Source organism: Salmo salar, chromosome 26 (genome assembly GCF_965601325.2).
Source record: "Salmo salar chromosome 26, fSalSal1, whole genome shotgun sequence".
NCBI lineage: Eukaryota > Metazoa > Chordata > Actinopteri > Salmoniformes > Salmonidae > Salmo > Salmo salar.
This window is the reverse complement of record NC_138316.1, coordinates 32,890,422-32,910,828: the sequence shown is the minus strand read 5'-3', so window position 1 is coordinate 32,910,828 and position 20,407 is coordinate 32,890,422. Positions and strand designations below refer to the sequence as shown.

The 20,407-nt window shown below is 42.5% G+C and overlaps 1 protein-coding gene and 1 long non-coding RNA gene across 2 annotated transcripts; both read left to right on the top strand.

Moving 5' to 3' along the window:
• The first annotated feature begins 3,337 nt into the window (after window positions 1-3,337).
• Window positions 3,338-3,983, top strand: LOC145864247 (uncharacterized). The gene is made up of 3 exons (XR_014382841.1): window positions 3,338-3,445; window positions 3,673-3,774; window positions 3,906-3,983. It is a non-coding gene; the product is annotated as an uncharacterized LOC145864247 (long non-coding RNA).
• A 4,348-nt stretch (window positions 3,984-8,331) lies between these two features.
• Window positions 8,332-19,344, top strand: psl2 (Signal peptide peptidase-like 2A). Its single transcript, NM_001173826.1, is given in 18 exon segments — window positions 8,332-8,494; window positions 8,967-9,077; window positions 9,315-9,497; window positions 9,698-9,787; window positions 9,983-10,116; window positions 10,233-10,265; window positions 10,268-10,392; window positions 10,578-10,674; window positions 12,793-12,894; window positions 13,800-13,881; window positions 14,389-14,463; window positions 14,569-14,625; window positions 15,061-15,108; window positions 16,435-16,534; window positions 17,390-17,470; window positions 17,551-17,711; window positions 17,933-17,966; window positions 18,803-19,344. Coding segments are annotated over 18 exon segments (1,608 nt in total). The 5' UTR covers window positions 8,332-8,440; the 3' UTR covers window positions 18,844-19,344.
• The last annotated feature ends 1,063 nt before the right edge of the window (window positions 19,345-20,407 follow it).

Genomic DNA, 20,407 nt, shown 5'->3' with positions numbered 1-20,407 from the left:
GCTTGCCTTGCTGTCACCCGCTGTCACCCGGTACAATATGCAGAAATCGCTTCACCATTTATTTCCTGGTAGCTAAAATTCTAATAATTTTCCTAATTTCAGTTTGTGAATCATTGTACCATCTAAACAGTTGTGAAATATATTTTCAATAACCAAAAATATTGTATGTTCAGCTGTTTGAAGCTGGTGTACAAAACCAAAAGTAAAAGATGCAAAAATGAAACTTAAGAACGGGAAGCATAGAAGTGGCATACATAGAACATATCTACTGCTTGTTAGAATTGCTTTCAATGATGACAAATCTATAACTCACATTTCTATGTGAATTTCGTTGGCAGTACAAGAAGTTACATATGCATCTTTAATAGACCTCACCTTGTCTTTCTTTTCCCCCAACTCAGTTAAGCCAAAATCACGCCTGTTATCAGAGAGGCGTTCTACAACGCTTTGAGCGCTCTCCATGTCTGGAAGTGAATATCACGTAGCGCGAAATTTCAGTCACTAATTAATAACATTGGCCCTTGTATTTCAAGATTGAAAAATATAATAAAATAATGTAGTGGACAGAGCTAGCCATTAATGTCAGATTCAATGGCTGTAGCATAGCGTATTCGACTGAATGATTAGCTCATAAAAATTTCAGAAATTATGAATAATAAGCATATGCTTTTACCTGATAATAGACTACGAATGATAATATAACAACGTCAAATACCGAGTTAGTAACGTTAAGTAGCCTAGGTAAACTTAGCTGACCTTCAATTGAGGGAATTCAGCAGAGTTCTGATACATTTTTACAACTCATTGAAACTCTGAAAATGAATACATGGGCAAATGTTACCAAACATGATAATAATAGGCCTGCATTATGGTAGGCAGCTAATTGTTAAGTTACATTTTCCATCCTCACCTTGGAAGGCCACTGGCTCTGCACTGATCGCCTGTGAGTGAGACAACGCTAACTAGCCAATGGGAGCGTAGCAGAATCCCTCTGAATAACGGGGCGTGGTTTTGGCTTAACTGCGTTGTGAAAAAGAAAGACGCGAGCTCACCTGCTTGTAGACCTAAAACCCGGAAATGAGTTACCATTCTTATGGCGAAAATTAATGAGGAAAGAGTAGGCTTTTGGGATAAACGCGAAAATAAAGTCTGAGGTTAATACAGGCTTAGGATATCTTATACGTTTTGTTCTACGAGATAATATTAGTCAGTTAACATTACCTTTATTAATTATGATGCATTTACGTGATTTTTCTAATTACACAAATGCTTCCAAATTCACAGAAAATGACGTTAGATGATGATTATCTCATCGAAGAAAACATGTTTACCACATACCTTAATACAAAAACTATTTGTCCATAGAACCATGTCAGAGTTAGTTCCTACAAAAATACGCCATTACGATAGAAAACAAAAACTGTATCAAGAAATTATCTCAACATTGGAAAAATTGCCAATTTGTATTAGTAAAAAATAAAAGAAGCACGAGAGTTTCGCAAGAATTGTCTGCTTTTTATTGAATAAGTCTGCTTTTACGTAATATTGTTTCATTGAACACCATATCCCAGAAAGCATTGCGCCAAGGCAAAGCAGGAAGATATTTTTTCGTCTGCAACTTCGGGAAGTTAGCCAGCAGGTATGTCTCTTTTACCTTCTTTTTGTACCCCCACAAATCTATCTAATTAACTTAAAGCTCATTTGAAATTTGTCCCAACCTTCACAGTTCACAGCTACGTGTAGATGTATTTCCAAAATTGGTCCTCTTTCAAGTTTCAGAGTACAGTTTACTGATTTAGCAACCGGTAGTTAGCGGTTAGGTAGCTAACTTACTTAGCTGTCAGTTTGAAAACCGCAACCTCGCTCTTTCCTGCTTGTGTCTTCAGGCCGCTCTGCGCTAGAGAAACCCTGAAATAAGTTGAATCTTCTTGGCCTATTTCAATTAAACGACTTTGGCAATGAAATAGTACCTACTACTGTAAGAGATTATCGAGCTAGTGGCAGTACTACAAATATGGTTCCTCCCTAGTTGGTGAATTGTTTGTAATCACTACAACCCACAGTTCAGTCTCATTTGGTTAATATCTGAGATCAATGGTTCTAAATCTGTTTGGGCTTCAATGTCATTAACAACACCTTAGATCATTGACGACCATACAAGTATTTTTAGCTACTCAACAACACCTGTCCTGGTCTTTAATGAAACATGTAAATAGTTAGTGGATTTGTAGACTTCTCTAGTTTGTAGTAGAGATTGTAAAAACACTATAGTAGAGAAGATGGTATCGAGTAATGACATTGTCTCAGTCTCAACTGTTCCAGGGTGAAATGAATAGCCTAGTTCCCCAAGTAAACAAAAGTATTTTATTCTAACTCTATCACCATCATCTGTGGAGGGCGAGGCAGAGGCGTCTGAGCTCACACCGCTCTGGGTATTTTTATAAAGTGGTCATGTGAAACTCCAGACAACAAATGAGAGATGTCTACTGTCTTGTCTTCCTGGGCCACAAGATGAAGGGCTGGTCTCTGTCGTTTCATGGTTTATCCTCCACTATGGGTAGCAGTATTATAGAGTGGTATTTATTAGACTGTTTTACAACTGAGAAGACTGGGTGTCAGCATGTTATTAAATATAGAAGAATAGAAGTTTTGAATGTTGAAAACCGACCATCTGGACCTGCGATGAAATCTATCTATGCCAGAGTTTTTTTCCAGCGGTTGTGGTAAGGGTAGCATGGAGCGGGGGGGCACTGCTGCTAAATTAATATATGTGAAATACTGTATACTATTGTACCGTCCATCGCTGTACTTTCACTGGGTCCCCTCTAAATCTCCTAGTCAATGGACTATTCTGTAGTGTGATATTGAAGGGGAGTTTTGCTAGATGACATTTCAGGGGAAATATACAGTTTCTCTAGTAGGCAGGTACAGTAATGTGTTACTGGTGCTTGGCGCATGTTGCTCGAGTTCCTTCCTCTTATGACTTGGTTAGTCTCTCTCTTTTCCAGACCCACCTCTGTCCTTTTTATCTTTACCACAACTACCAATGCAACGCTGTCTAGTTAGCATACCATGCTACTACTAGGACTACATAGCCAGGTCACAGAATCTTCTGTCCATCACCAAATCTCACTTGATATTTAACATAACTAATGCAAAGATATGCCAACTGTCCTCTGATTCTGTGTGTCCACAGAGGTGTGTTGCTCAGGCCCTGGGGAGAGTGGTGTGTGTCAGTGTGTGTTACAGAAACACCAGCAGTGAGTGTATGTCTGTCTGTAATCTGCTTCCGCCGGCTGTTTGTGGCATCGGCTGTGAAGTGAACAGGAAGACAGAGGGCTGAAGAGAGAGAAAAAGAAAGAAAGAGAAGAGAGAGGAAGCTGCCGTCAGCATGACTGAGTTCTGGGTGTGTTTCAGCTGCTGCATTGGAGAGCAGCCCCAGCCTGTGAGTACACACACACACACACACACACACAAGAAATCACTGTTTTGTTTACTCCTGACCTTTCAGTCTATGAAGTGTGGACACTAAGGGTGAAGGTGCTAGACACTGAAATAGAACCAGGCCTTCTCATCTTCTGTACTTCTTATCAGCCTGTGTGAGTGTCTGTTCATTAAACAGTTGATTGTTGTTGCCTTTAGTAATACTACGATTTCTTTAATGCTTTACAGAAGAGGCGGCGGAGGATAGACCGTTCAATGATCGGAGAACCAACCAACTTTGTTCACACAACACACGTAGGCTCAGGAGACATGGGCGTTGGGCTCTCATCAGTACGTACTGACCACCTACCCTCACACAGAAAACAGAGCTTTATGTCATATCTACTAGGTAAAGATTCCAAGCAGTTACAAACCGTTATCCAAGTCTTCTGTTCATTATGACGGTGTGTGTGTGTGTATAGGTGAACTCTGTTCAGGCCCAGATGAAATCTAAAGGAGGTTATCAAGGAGGGTCTGAGAGCAATCAGGAATAATGAGGTGAGACACTTGCTGTTACAATGTGTTACTATTGTGTTAATACTGTGTTAATACTATGATATCAACGTGTTATCAGTACTGTATTACTACTGTGATATTGACATGTTATCAGTATTGTTACTACTGTAATATCAACGTATTATCAGTACTGTGTTAATACTATGATATCAACGTGTTATCAGTACTGTGTTAACACTGCAATATCAACGTGTTATCAGTACTGTGTTGCTACTGTGATATCAACGTGTTATCAGTACTGTGTTGCTACTGTGATATCAACGTGTTATCAGTACTGTGTTGCTACTGTGATATCAACGTGTTATCAGTACTGTGTTGCTACTGTGATATCAACGTGTTATCAGTACTTTGTTACCGGCCAACAGTTCTGCACCCCCCGCAGCAACGGGCCCAAGACCCCCCGCTTCTCCTTCACCCAAATCCAGACAGCTGATGTCCTGAAAGAGCTGCAAAATCTGGATCCCTACAAATCAGCTGGGCTAGACAATCTGGACCCTCTCTTTCTAGAATTATCTGCCGCCATTGTCGCAACCCCTATTACTAGCCTGTTCAACCTCCCTTTCGTATCGTCTGAGATTCCTAAAGATTGGAAAGCGGCCGCGGTCATTCCCCTCTTCAAAGGGGGTGACACTCTAGACCCAAACTGTTACAGACCTATATCCATCCTGTCCTGCCTTTCTAAAGTCTTCGAAAGCCAAGTGAACAAACAGATCACCGACCATTTCGAATCCCACTGTACCTTCTCCGCTGTGCAATCTGGTTTCTCAGCTGCTCACGGGTGCACCTCAGCCACGCTCAAGGTCCTAAACGATATCATAACCACCATCGATAAAAGACAGTACTGTGCAGCCGACTTCATCGACCTGGCCAAGGCTTTCGACTCTGTCAATCACAGTATTCTGCCAGGTCGCAGTTGCAAATGAGAACTTGTTCTCAACAAGCCTACCTGGTTAAATAAAGGTGGAAAAATAAAATCTTATCGGCAGACTCAACAGCCTTGGTTTCTCTAATGACTGCCTCACCTGGTTCACTAACTACTTCTCAGATAGAGTTCAGTGTGTCAAATCGGAGGGCCTGTTGTCCGGACCTCTGGTAGTCTCTATGGGGGTGCCACAAGGTTCAATTCTCAGGCCGACTTTTTTCTCTGTATTTATCAATGTTGCTCTTGCTGCTGGTGATTCTTTGATCCACCTCTACGCAGACGACACCATTCTGTATACATCTGGCCCTTCTTTGGACACTGTGTTAATAAACCTCAGAACGAGCTTCAACGCCATACAACACTCCTTCCGTGGTCTCCAACTGCTCTTAAATGCTAGTAAAACTAAATGCATGCTCTTCAACCGATTGCTGCCCGCTCCCGCCTGCCTAGCATCACTGCTCTGGATAGTTCTGACTTAGAATATGTGGACAACTATAAATACCTAGGTGTCTGGCTAGACTGTAAACTCTCCTTTCAGAGTCATATTAAGCATCTCCAATCCAAAATTAAATCTAAAATCGGATTCCTATTTCGCAAAACAAAGCCTCCTTCACTCATGCTGCCAAACATACCCTCGTAAAACGGACTATCCTGCTGATCCTTGACTTCGGCGATGTCATTTACAAAATAGCCTCCGACACTCTACTCAGCAAACTGGGTGCAGTCTATCACAGTGCCATCCATTTTGTCACCGAAGCCCCATATACCACCCACCACTGCGACCTGTATGCTCTCGTTGGCTGGTCCTTGCTACATATTCGTTGCCAAATCCACTGGCTCCAGGTCATCTATAAGTCTTTGCTAGGTAACGCTCCGCCTTATCTCAGCTCACTGGTCACCATAGCAACACCCACCTGTAGCACGCGCTCCAGCAGGTATATTTCACTGGTCATCCCCAAAGCCAACACCCCCTTTGGCTGCCTTTCCTTCCAGTTCTCTGATGCCAATGACTGGAACAAATTGCAAAAATCACTGAAGTTGGAGACTTATATCTCCCTCACTAACTTCAATCATCGGCTGTCAGAGCAGCTAACCGATCGCTGCAGCTTTACACAGCCCATCTGTAGATAGCCCATCTAACCAACTACCTACCTCATCTCCATATTTTTTTTCTGCTCTTTTGCACACCAGTATTTCTACTTGCACATCCTCATCTGCACATCTATCGCTCCAGTCTTAATTGCTAAATTGTAATTATTTTGCCACTATGGCCTATTTATTGCCTTACCTCCTTACTTCATTTGCACACACTGTATACAGATTTTCTATTGTGTTATTGACTGTACGTTTGTTTATCCCATGTTTAACTCTGTTGTTTTTCTTGCACTGCTTTGCTTTATCTTGGCCAGGTCACAGTTGTAAATGAGAACTTGTTCTCAACTGGCCTACCTGGTTAAATAAAGGTGAAAAAAAATATTTAAAAAATACTGTGACATCAACGTGTTTTCAGTACTGTTACTACTGTGATATCTAGGACTTATCAGTACTGTGACGTCAACGTATTATCAGTACCGCGTTGCTACTGTGATGTCAACGTGTTATCAGTACTGTGTTAACATGCTCCTTGTGTCTACGAAAGCTTCATTCCACGTTTGTGTAATAAGTTTAAACTTTACATGAATGTAAATTTGCCAGCCGCATATACACGGCTTTACATGAATGTGATATGTGTATGTATTATTTGTCCACAGACAGATAAGAAGCCTGTGCTAACTACTGCTGTAGATCTGAAGAGGAGGCATTGTAAAGACACTCTTATTAGAACCAGACAAAGGACCAAACGATGAAACCACCCAGGAACGTGTATATAATTCATTTATATTAAATCACTGCTATCTGTCTGTCTGCCATGCTGTTGCACTGTAAGAGTAGAAAATGGATCACAATCGTGTGTGTGTGTGTGTGTGTGTGTGTGTGGGGGGGGGGGCCTGTGTGAACAAATGTTTCACCCAAATGTTCAGGAGTGTGTGGTTGTGTTTTTAGGCCTTGCCTGTATTTATAGTCGGATTTGTGGAAAAATGACCTTTCATGTGGTGGCTGGGCCACTGTGGAGATATGAGGCACATGATTAGTAGTATCTGCTTCATTATCAAATCATAAACTACAGATGTGAAATGTCTATCTGTGTCCCAAATGGAACCCTAGTCCTTATATAGTGTGCTACTTTTGACCAGAGACACATGGGCCCTGGTAAAAAATAATGTACTATATAGGGCATAGGTTGAAATTGGGGACAGAGACCATGTTAACTGCTTCATTCTGTTAAACATCCCATGTTCTTTGAGTTGCCTTCAGGAGTAAGTAAAGAATGCTGTTTTCCAATGAACTTGAAATGTGTAGGTAGGGCACACTGGACCATTTTGTTTCTTGTACACACTTGTTCAAAAGCTTTTAAGCTTTTGTATTGATTTCAGCCAATATGTTTTTATACATGTAGTATTTTTCTCATTCATTAGCTAGAATCTTAATAAAAAAATGTTCTATGCCATCATAGAGAAGTCTTTCTTTGTCAGGTTTGACTAGCTATATCTGATCGTCCTCTCATGGAACACTCAAATGGCACCCTATTCCCTATATAGTGCACTACTACCATATGGGCCCTGGCCAAAAGTAGTGCACAATAAAGGAAATGGTGCAATTTGGGAAACATACTCAGTTTAATGACTCATCACTATGATAAGTAGATGTTATTAACACTTACCCCCTTACATGGTCAATATGTGGACAAGATTGAAAATCTCATGTTGTTTCAACCCGCCTCCTCAAAACCCATTGGAGGAGAAGGTCAGAGAGGGGGGACCCTGGGCTTTCTCTTCCAATGGATTTTGAGGAGTCGAGGAGAGGACGCAAGGAGTATGCAATTAGATTCTACCTCTGTCATGACTTTGACATTTGTCTCACGAACCAGAGAGGCTGTGGGTTGAAATGCCACATTCAAGACAACTGGGAACTCTTGGGGGGGAGAGACTAGCTCAGACTGGGAAAAATCATTTGAATGAATTTTTTTTTACCCAGTTGTCTTGAAAACACAATAATCATAGTCATTGGTTGTATTGGATGCCTTAGTTTCCCCTTACACTCACAAACAGAAGGTGTAACCAGACACATCACAGGTGAACTATCTTGGGTTAGTTATAATTATCTTTAGTACACTTGAAGACAGTTACATAAACAACCTTTCCCATTATATTTATACTGAGAAGAAATATTGACATCTAATGATATGGAAACAGTGAATGCATTGATAAAATGCAGTGCATGTCAGCGTTTGCCAAGATGTTGTCAGCTGTCACGAGAACCATCAGCATGAGAAACAGGAAGGGAATGGCTAACTCTAAAAAACGATGATGCGAGTACAGTAAACGGGACGATATTGAAACTAGTGGTGTGCCAAATCACAAGATTAGTGTTTTTTTTTTTTCTTTATACGATTTTTACTCAATTCTGTATGTTACCGACATGGCAAAAACTCAGTGGATTATTATTTTATCAGTCATTCTCCGGTCATCTCAGGTAATATAGGCAGTTAGCTGTTATGCTAGCTAGTTAGCTCACGGTATTTATCATAACAGTACAGAGATAGAGCTAGCTAGCAAGCAAGCCAGGTCCAACTATGTCGACAACTATGTGATATTTATTTGACAAATACTATCGACAAATGGATAATGTCACCTTTACAATTGTCATTTCGAGTGTCTATCCTGTTAGGCAAGTTTGCCATGTTCATGTAGCTAGTTAGCCAATTAGCCACCAGCTAAGTTTGCCAGCTGAGCTCGTTTATGGCTTGGCTACGGGGAAGTACCCAACTTTCCAGGCAAGCTTCAGAGTGGAACAGATATTGACAGTGTAATGAAAAAGTGCTAACACTGCTAACACTGATCAGTCTCTGAACAAACGATCTGTTGTTGTTTCTTATACTTTGTTTACTTTGAAATACATGTTAGTTGTATGTATTTCACTTAGTTACTGTTTTTATTCCACACAGGTGATCTGTCAAGAGGCAATCTTGCACATCTCAAATGAAGCCACAGATAAAGAATACTGCCTGGTCTACAACTCCTTATGGACCAACCTGTCACTCTCACTCAGCGCTGCTGTAAGTCCAGTCCAGCAACATCGCCATTCTGATATTCAGCTGCCCTATGCCCCCATTTGCTCCAGCCTCGACTGTGTTAGACTTTACTATCTGTTGGTGAACCCACAGAACTTCGTGAACCTCACCTGACATCCAGCCTGCTGTTAGGTGGCTCTGGGATTCAGCCTTGCTACAGTGACAATACATCATAGCTATTAATATATTGATTGTCTAACTGTACCTGTTGTCCTGTGTTAGACTGCGTATCCCCTGGTGAACCTGTCGTCCAGGCAACTGTGTAGCTCTGCAGGGGTGAGCCCAGCCATAGTGAGAGGCAAGGTGGTGGTGGTCATGGGAGGGGAGTGTAACTTCAGCCAGAAGGCTGTGGTAGCCCAAGACCTGGGGGCTGCCGCTCTGATCGTTGCCAGCACTGAATCTATGGTAATACTTTGATAATGGATCAACAATGTATCAATGGTGTATCTACAATGTATTTACAATGTATCAATAGTGTTACCTCCAATGTGTTTATGATGCAACACTTAATTTACATCTATGGTATAACATGATAGGCCTACATCTTTGTGTGTGCTTTTTAAGACATGTGTTTTGTTTTATCTCTCATTTGATTGCTTCTAAAGAGTCCCCCGGGAGCCAATGTGACAGAGTATGAGAAGGTCCAGATTCCGCTGGCTCTGATGAGATACATGGACTTCCTGGACGCACAGAGTGTGAGTTCTCTGATACTGTAGGTCCTCTGGTATAGAGGTCACTACAACTCACTATAAGATATGGTATAGTGCCTATTCACGCCTTCTAATTGACTTCTCATCTACAGTATTTCTTTCAATCAATAAGAATAGACATGAGACAGTAGTGTGTGTGTCTCAGGTGTGTTAGTGTTTGATCTCTGTGTGTTTCTCCAGGTGTTTGGTGAGGAGATGCAGGTTAGGCTGTATGCCCCGGCGGTGCCTCTGTTTGATGCCAGCATTGTGGTCATGCTTCTCATAGGAGTGGTGACTGTTGCTCTGGGAGGCTACTGGAGCGGAGCCTGTGAGAGGTGAGACTGCACACACACGTTTCTTTATGTCCTTCGGAAAAGGACAGCCATGCATGCTGTGCACTCTTCAGCCACTCTACACTCTGTGTAACAGTCTGTGTGTGTCTGTGTATCAGAGAGAGGCTGAGTGCGTCTCGAGGAGGAGGGGAGGAGGAGGAGGAGAGGAGAAGAGTGACAGTGGGGACTTGGCTCTGTACTCTCCCCTAAAGGTGGTCATTTTTGTAGGTCTGATGTGTCTGATGCTGGTACTCATGTACTTCTTCTACAAGTACCTGGGTGAGTCTTTCACTCTGCACAAACACTGCTTGATATATTTGTATTACATTTTCATAATGTATTACGTTTATTAACAGTTTTACATGCAAAGCAAACATACCACACCAGAAGCTGTTAGACACTCAGTGATCGTATCATAATGAGTTAGTTCAGGAGTGTTTTGACACGTTGTGTGTGTTTTCCAGTGTATGTGATCATCGTCATATTCTGCCTAGCGTCAGCCACCGCCCTCTTCAGCTGTCTGGACGCCCTGTTGGACCTGGCCAAGTGTAGCCCCATGAGGTACACACACACAGACAGACAGACAGACAGACAGACAGACAGACAGACAGACAGACAGACAGACAGACAGACAGACAGACAGACAGACAGACAGACAGACAGACAGACAGACAGACAGACACCATTTTCCTGGGGTTTTCATCCCAATTCAAACTTTTTCCCCATAACAACATAGCCCCGCCCCCCCCCAACAAGGAAAACAAAGTATTGTCTGACAAATGTCACAGCTCATTAAAATCATGGTATTTACAGAGTCAAGGTTTTCTATAGTAACAACGTAAAGTATGATTTCCCTGTTCCACAGACATCTGCCCTCCCTGTCAGTTTCTCTGTCTGTTCCACAGACATCTGTCCTCCCTGTCTGTTCCATAGACATATGTCCTTCCTGTCTGTTCCACAGACATCTGCCCTCCCTGTCTGTTTCTCTGTCTGTTCCACAGACATCTGTCCTCCCTGTCTGTTTCTCTGTCTGTTCCATAGACATCTGTCCTCCCTGTCTGTTTCTCTGTCTGTTCCATAGACATCTGTCCTTCCTGTCTGTTCCATAGACATCTGTCCTCCCTGTCTGTTTCTCTGTCTGTTCCATAGACATCTGTCCTTCCTGTCTGTTCCTCTGTCTGTTCCATAGACATATGTCCTTCCTGTCTGTTCCATAGACATCTGTCCTCCCTGTCTGTTCCATAGACATCTGTCCTCCCTGTCTGTTCCATAGACATCTGTCCTCCCTGTCTGTTCCATAGACATCTGTCCTCCCTGTCTGTTTCTCTGTCTGTTCCATAGACATCTGTCCTCCCTGTCGTCCGTCTGCCACAGACATCTGTCCTCCCTGTCTGTTTCTCTGTCTGTTCCATAGACATCTGTCCTCCCTGTCTGTTCCATAGACATCTGTCCTCCCTGTCTGTTTCTCTGTCTGTTCCATAGACATCTGTCCTCCCTGTCTGTTTCTCTGTCTGTTCCACAGACATCTGTCCTCCCTGTCTGTTTCTCTGTCTGTTCCATAGACATATGTCCTCCCTGTCTGTTTCTCTGTCTCTTCCATAGACATCTGTCCTTCCTGTCTGTTCCATAGACATCTGTCCTCCCTGTCTGTTTCTCTGTCTGTTCCATAGACATCTGTCCTCCCTGTCTGTTCCATAGACATCTGTCCTCCCTGTCTGTTCCATAGACATCTGTCCTCCCTGTCTGTTCCATAGACATCTGTCCTCCCTGTCTGTTTCTCTGTCTGTTCCATAGACATCTGTCCTTCCTGTCTGTTCCATAGACATCTGTCCTCCCTGTCTGTTTCTCTGTCTGTTCCATAGACATCTGTCCTTCCTGTCTGTTCCATAGACATCTGTCCTCCCTGTCTGTTCCATAGACATCTGTCCTTCCTGTCTGTTCCATAGACATCTGTCCTCCCTGTCTGTTCCATAGACATCTGTCCTTCCTGTCTGTTCCATAGACATCTGTCCTCCCTGTCTGTTTCTCTGTCTGTTCCATAGACATCTGTCCTTCCTGTCTGTTCCATAGACATCTGTCCTCCCTGTCTGTTCCATAGACATCTGTCCTCCCTGTCTGTTCCATAGACATCTGTCCTCCCTGTCTGTTTCTCTGTCTGTTCCATAGACATCTGTCCTCCCTGTCTGTTCCATAGACATCTGTCCTCCCTGTCTGTTCCATAGACATCTGTCCTTCCTGTCTGTTCCTCTGTCTGTTCCATAGACATCTGTCCTCCCTGTCTGTTTCTCTGTCTGTTCCATAGACATCTGTCCTCCCTGTCTGTTGCCATAGACATCTGTCCTTCCTGTCTGTTTCTCTGTCTGTTCCATAGACATCTGTCCTCCCTGTCTGTTCCATAGACATCTGTCCTTCCTGTCTGTTCCTCTGTCTGTTCCATAGACATCTGTCCTCCCTGTCTGTTCTTCTGTCTGTCATAAACAACTCATAGGTCATAGTTTCATATGGAAGTTCTGAGAAGTAAAAAATAATAATAATAATAAGTGAATCGGACACATACCAGTCTCCTTGAACATCTCTCTCTCTCACACACACACACATGTGTTTTTGTGAGTCATACGGACCTTTCTGTGGTTGCTTGCGCTCTTTCTCTCTTCTCTCATGTGTGTTGTGTTCCTCCAGTGTGACGGTCCTGGGTGGGAGTGTATCTGTGAGGTCGGTGCTGCTGTCTGCTGTGTGTGTCACCGTAGCTGTGGTCTGGGGAGTCTACAGGAACGAGGACAGGTACTGTCTATCTCACACACACACACACACACACACACACACACACACACACCCACTCCTTGGGAATTCTGTGGGTGGGACAGGAAGCAGGAAGCGGTGTTTGGGGTGAGGGAGTGTGGAGGACTTGGACGTCATCAGCAGAGTAGAGGTGTGTTGTTGCTGTTAGTTTTAGTTTAGTTCAGCATCACTCACTGCCTCATTGACTCTGACTACTGTCTCTGAATGTGTCTCAAATGGTTCTCTATTCCCTATATAGTGCTACTTATGCTGGTCAAAAGTAGTGCACTTATAGGGAGTAGGGTGCAATTTGAGACGCACTTTCTGACAGACAGAAACTCTTAGTCTCTCTAATTTCCAATAACAGAATAACATCATGGTGGGTAATGTTTGTGTGTGTATTCATACAGGCTAGTGACTGTCCTTAGACCTTAGCACAGTAGAAGTATTAGTGGACAGGATAATTAAATGTCCCCAGTCTACAACAGCAACACACGGTCCACAGCTAATCTCCTATGAAACTTTTCCATGAGCGAAAGCATGGTGGATAATTATAATGTTCTAGAGAATGTGGTTTCACTTCCCTTTCCACCCCCACACATTGTAACTCACTCAGATTATACATTTACTCATTCACTGGATCATTACTTGGAAAATGCTCTCATTTTTGCATTTATAAAACTCTTAACTAAAACTAAACTAACAATGAATTCCTGGGCCATTTCAGGGTAAAGCACAGGAACCATTGTCAATGGTTGTCCTCATGTTTGTGAGGAAGCTTGACATGCACTTTATAACCTATTTCTTTATTACCTTTATTTAATCAGTTTGGTTATATTTATTAGTTAGTTGACAGGCTGAAGTGTGTTGTTGAAGAAAATATACCTTGTACTCTACTTTATTGCCAGATGGATCTGGATCCTGCAGGACCTCCTGGGTGTGGCCTTCTGTCTCAACTTCCTGAAGACCATCTCACTGTCCAACTTCAAGGTGAAATCATCACTCTGACCCTCTGGTCTTCAGTCACAAAGAGGGCTGAGACAGTTGGACACGTCCATAGAGATAGATCACTACTTGGAAGTAAACTGTTTTTACATTGACATTGAGGACTTCCACCGTTTTAAAGTAGTCAACTGGGTGGGATCAGCCAATGAATTTTACTTGTGAGCAAACATTCCATAACTGCAGGTGGCAGTAGATCACCAACCTTGGCTTTATACCTGTTCAAACAACACACTCCAGGTGGCAGTATGCACCATTTCAGTTTGTTTACCAACTCATAGAAGTAGTAGAAGAAAAAGTACTACTTCAAAATGGAGATGGCCTCAATGGCTCTGCCTATACTCTCACAGACGCCATAACGGGTCAGGTAAAAAGATGTCGTCTAACTAAGTCTATGGACACGTCTCTAAACATCTGTTCTCTCTTTCCCTCTCTCTCTCTTTCTTCCATTCCATCCCTCCTCCACCCCCTCTCTCTCTTTCCCCCCCCCCTCAGATCTGTGTGATCCTGTTGAGTCTGCTGCTGTTGTATGATGTGTTCTTTGTCTTCATCACTCCTCTGTTCATGCCGGTGAGTCACTTTCCCCTTTAAATACAGTGCAATGTTATTGTCCTATTTATTTTAATAGAAAGGTTAAATACATTGTCCCACGTTTTAAATGTTTTATATTTACAGAATGGGGAGAGCATCATGGTCCAAGTGGCCCTGGGTCCAGATGCAGCAGGAGAGAAGGTAACCACTCATCTGTCTGTCTGCCTGTCTGCCTATATGTCTCTCTCTCTTTCTCTGTCTGTCAAAACTTGAATCTTCAATCTCTGGATGTTAAAATGGCTTGATTAACAATCAGTAGGGTCAGGAGTTTTCCTTGACTGAGTGTTCCCCGACCCAGTAAACACTCCTGCCCCTAACTAGAATCATGCTGCGTAGCTGTGATCTCATCTGCTGTGTACCGTTGCAGCATTGCTGTGTAGATTAGATTCCCCTCTGGGTCTGAATGGCTGACTGTCTGAGGATGCGTTTCAAATGCACCCTATTCCTTACGAAGTGCATTACTTTTGACCAGAGCGCTATGGGCCCTGATTAAAAGTAGTGCACTATGTAGGGAATAGAGTGCCATTTGGGATGCAAACTGACTGCGTCTGGTTGGGGTGTTCTGTCTCGACGCAGGGTAACACGGTGGAGGTGTCAGCCGAACCCTCGACTCCATATGAGAAAGTAAGACCCCAGCGCTTTACTACTCAGCTTCATATGTACTGTTAATTATCATATCAATTCATCTCTTTACTACTCAGCTTCATATGTACTGTTAATTATCATATCAATTCATCTCTTTACTACTCAGCTTCATATGTACTGTTAATTATCATATCAATTCATCTCTTTACTACTCAGCTTCATATGTACTGTTAATTATCAAATCAATTCATCTCTTTACTACTCAGCTTCATATGTACTGTTAATTATCATATCAATTCATCTCTTTACTACTCAGCTTCATATGTACTGTTAATTATCAAATCAATTCATCTCTTTACTACTCAGCTTCATATGTACTGTTAATTATCATATCAATTCATCTCTTTACTACTCAGCTTCATATGTACTGTTAATTATCAAATCAATTCATCTCTTTACTACTCAGCTTCATATGTACTGTTAATTATCATATCAATTCATCTCTTTACTACTCAGCTTCATATGTACTGTTAATTATCAAATCAATTCATCTCTTTACTACTCAGCTTCATATGTACTGTTAATTATCATATCAATTCATCTCTTTAAGTCTCTAAGTTCATAAGGCATTTATGTTATGCTGGGGTAAGACAGTTCTACTAAGTTCATAAGGCATTTATAAGACGTATTCTTCAAGAATAAATGGGCATTTATATAAATATTGTAGATTGTTCCTTGCTTTGGAAATGTAAACATATGTTTACCATGCCAATAAAGACCCTAAAATTGAAATGGAATTGAATTGAGAGACAGAACATACAGCACATACCAACCAACCGTCACATGGCTCTTATGTCACGTGACAGCTGTGTTAACGCCTGATTCGTCATGTGTAGGACCAAGAGTTTTTGTTCAGTTTTTATCACGTAATCCTGGCTCTAACAAACTTTACGATACTACTATACAATATTACACAATCTCAAGTCATTACGTTGTAGCCTAAGAGTTTAAATAATGAGAGGGCTTCATCTGAATTTAATAAAACATTGATATATTTGTTGTGTGATTTGGTGGTGAACTGATTGCTTTCCTGTATGTCTCATGTTCATGTCATTAACAAACAGTATGGCTTGACAGTTGGCATATTTACATGTCTGTTTTCTGTTTTTTAATGGAAGTACTGTCATTGGTGTTGATTCAGAATCTATCATAGTGAATCCTCAGTATGTCTCTCTGTGATTGATTTGAGTTTTGGTTGAGCTTTAGTTAACTGTTAGTCAATTGTTATTTAACAGAGTGTTAATGTTTTTATTGAATCATTAGTTGACTGTTAGTTGACCGATGCCTGTGTTGTCTCCCTGGTAGCTCCCGGTAGTGATGCGTGTTCCACGGTTCTCTGCGTGGACACAGAACCTGTGTGGCATGCAGTTCTCCATCCTGGGCTATGGGGACATCATCGTACCAGGTGAGATAAACCCAAATGGCATCCTATGCCCTATATAGTGCACTACTTTTGACCAGAGTTAGGGTTGCAAAGGGAGGGTATATTACTGTAACGTACGTTTTTATTTGATTAGATACCATCTAGTGGGCTTTTTGGGTACTTCAGATTATCACAGGTGTCTGTAATTATCTATATACAATAAAATATATACAATAATAAAATAATGACAAAACAGAATGACAAAACTATAAAACATTATCCTAAATATGAACCATCAACTTAGTGAGTACCATTAATGTTTAACAGGAGGGTTTCAGCATGAAATATCCTTCTATTCATTTAACTATGTTAATATGTCTTTGTTGTCAATGTTTTGGTGCCAAACTGGTGACAGTTGTGAAGAAAGTCAATAGTTGGAAGAGTTACAGAGTTCATTTAAAAAAATGCCATTGTTGTTGAAATGCTTTTTTCATTAATTAGGTATTTATTTTCTTGAACCATATGGTCTATCCACTGGAAACTCATGGACAAAATGGACACAGATAAATTACCATAGATGACCTGTTAATTACCAAAATGACTGAAGATTCTGGTAACTTTGGTAAATTACCGGTAGCTTTGCAACAATAACCAGAGCCCTATGGGTCCATGTCTCTAGACAATGATCTAAGGCCAGTGTTATGCTTCCCTCTATAATGGTTATAATTAGGATGTGTGGAGTGTAAGCTGATCCTAGATCAGTTCATAAGGTAATTTTCTTCCTGGTGCGATCTAAAGCTTCAATATCAGCTCCATCTTCACGCCCTTCTGTTCTGCCTTCTCATTGGACGATAGCTTCAGACCTTCATATATTCTGTTTGCTGATTGGTCCAACAGGTCTTCTTGTGGCCTATTGCAGCAGGTTTGATGTGTGGGTCAACAGCCCCAAGAAGGTCTACCTTTTCTGCTGCTGCATAGGTAACGACATGGACATTATCAATATGTTACTGATCATTATCATCATCGTGTTGATCATCTCCTCTCCACCCCTCCCCCAGCCTACCTGTGTGGTATGGTTTTGACGTTTGCGGTGATGTTGGTGACTAAGATGGGGCAGCCAGCCCTGCTCTACCTGGTTCCATTCACCCTGCTAGGATCTGCTCTGCTGGCCTGGAGGAGAGGGGAGATGAGGCAGTTCTGGAACGGGACCACATACGAGGTGAGAGGACAAGACATTTTCCTTAGGTGGTGGGGATTCAATTTATTTAATTGAATATTTGATCACTTCAAAGGGTTTGGGCTTAATTCCATTTGAATTCACACAACTCAGGAAATGAATTAAAATTAGATTATACATGTTTTTGTTCTCATTATGTATTTCTAATATGGAGGGTAGTTATACAGTAGTGTGTGATGTAATGATGATTTAATCTCCATCAGGTGTTGGACTCCACCAGGGAACCCTTACTGCCAGGTGTGCTTTCACCCCCTGACCTCTAACCCCTGAGGCCAGTAAGGGCTACTCACGCTCTCTTCTACTGCATCCTCCCTGCCATCTAGCTACCCTATGTCTCTAGACTAGCATTATGTTTTCTTCTTTCACAGCCTTTCAGCCTTTACTTCAAACCTTTAGCAAATCAAAAACATAACACTGGAATGTCAACTTGAGTTATGTGTAATATCATGTTACACACTGGCAGCAGTACCCGACGGGGTCACTAGATGTCACTAGAGTCCTGGAAATGCCAGTGGCGCCACAGATTTCACTCTAGCTTGGACACGCACACATTTTGGTTAGAAAAGTCTGTTTCTATTGTTTTATTTCTTTAGTCTGTTTGTCAATGTCTGCATCCCTTAATTTTTTCCCAACAGCCGTCCATCTCTCCTAACCAGAATACAACCATAATGTTTTCATGGGATTGAATTTTCCCCGTGCAGCTGTGTTTTATTCAGAGGGGGAGTTGCCACGTGGGAGCTTTGTTTGTCGTTTATGTTTTGTCATGTGCGTGTCGTCATGCTTTCTGTAAACCTGTGCTTTGCTTCTGTTCAGAAGGGTGAACATTTCAGAACGTTGCAGTTAGAAATGCAATGCATAGAACAGACACAATAGGCTATTCTCTATGACAACGAAGATAAATGTCTGTTCTACATGAACGTTCTGTACAGTTCCACCCTCCTGAATAAGCCTGAGCTGTGCAAAGCAGACTGTTGGCTACTGGACTAAGCTGTATGTTGTATCATTTATGTCTGTCTTATACTGATAAACTCCTCTCCTCCTCTCTGTTCTCTCTCCTCCACTCCCTCTCCTAGATGGAACACCTGACTATGGCAGCGGAGGAGGAAAGTGCTGACTACAGCTGATCTAGGAGCCAACTAACAAACCAACCACAGGGGCTCTTTTCTACTCTTCAAATCCCATGGGATGCAAGGGAAATACTATAGCTAGTCTATCAATCAATAAGGATTTATACTTGGGAGGGGTCAGGGGCGGGTTAGGGGTATGGGTTGTACCGTGTGGTTCTCTGTTGATTGGGCAGTGAGACAGTTTAATTTGAGAGGCTTACTAGTGGCTACGAATGCAGTGGCTAACTAGTGGCTAAGAACTATAATATTAAAATGATGCCTAAACTGTGTTGCCTTGGTAAAAGATACAAGTGATTTATTGAGAAAGCACTTTAATACTCATGTTGGCAGGTTTTGGGGGATTTTAAATTCAAAGTTAAACTGTCGGTGAAGATACTTTTTTTATTTCTTCGATAACAGCTGTTCTGGGGTTTTCTGTATAACTTGTTTGTTTTATTGAGAAACACAATCTTTGATTGCTTTTGTTGCCTTAAATTAGTCCAATCTGATTTGAGCTCTGAATGTGTCCTTATTATGTGTTCTATGGCCTGTACTTTAACTAACACTTCATGTATTTTTAAAACTCACAGTTAGAACTATGACGTAACTGATTGAAATAATTATACACTCTAACAAGAACTCACTGTATTAGTTGAATCAGCTGTGTTACTGCCTGGCTGGAGCAAAAGCCTGCCCCCACACCAGCCTTTTGCAGATATCTTTGTCCACCTGTGAGCTAGGTCTCTGTGGGGATGGGGCTGGTCAGTGTTACACGGCTCTGTACCTGTACTTGTTACCACCGGTACTTTATAAAGAGCGAATAGTGAGTTAGTGATCTGAATTTGGAAAGACACTGACTGACTGACTACTGAGCCCATGGTACCCATTAATGAATTACTTTATAGATTTGTATTGTCTAACTACCATCTTCATAAATGTACGGAGAGAGTGAGAAAGAGGGAGGAAGGCCTGGAAAGAGGGAGTGGGAGGAAGGCCTGGAAAGAGGGAGTGGGAGGAAGGCCTGGAAAGAGGGAGTGGGAGGAAGGCCTGGGAAGAGGGAGTGGGAGGAAGGCCTGGGAAGAGGGAGTGGGAGGAAGGCCTGGGAAGAGGGAGTGGGAGGAAGGCCTGGGAAGAGGGAGTGGGAGGAAGGCCTGGAAAGAGGGAGTGGGAGGAAGGCCTGGGAAGAGGGAGTGGGAGGAAGGCCTGGAAAGAGGGAGTGGGAGGAAGGCCTGGGAAGAGGGAGTGGGAGGAAGGCCTGGAAAGAGGGAGTGGGAGGAAGGCCTGGGAAGAGGGAGTGGGAGGAAGGCCTGGGAAGAGGGAGTGGGAGGAAGGCCTGGGAAGAGGGAGTGGGAGGAAGGCCTGGGAAGAGGGAGTGGGAGGAAGGCCTGGGAAGAGGGAGTGGGAGGAAGGCCTGGGAAGAGGGAGTGGGAGGAAGGCCTGGGAAGAGGGAGTGGGAGGAAGGCCTGGGAAGAGGGAGTGGGAGGAAGGCCTGGAAAGAGGGAGTGGGAGGAAGGCCTGGGAAGAGGGAGTGGGAGGAAGGCCTGGGAAGAGGGAGTGGGAGGAAGGCCTGGG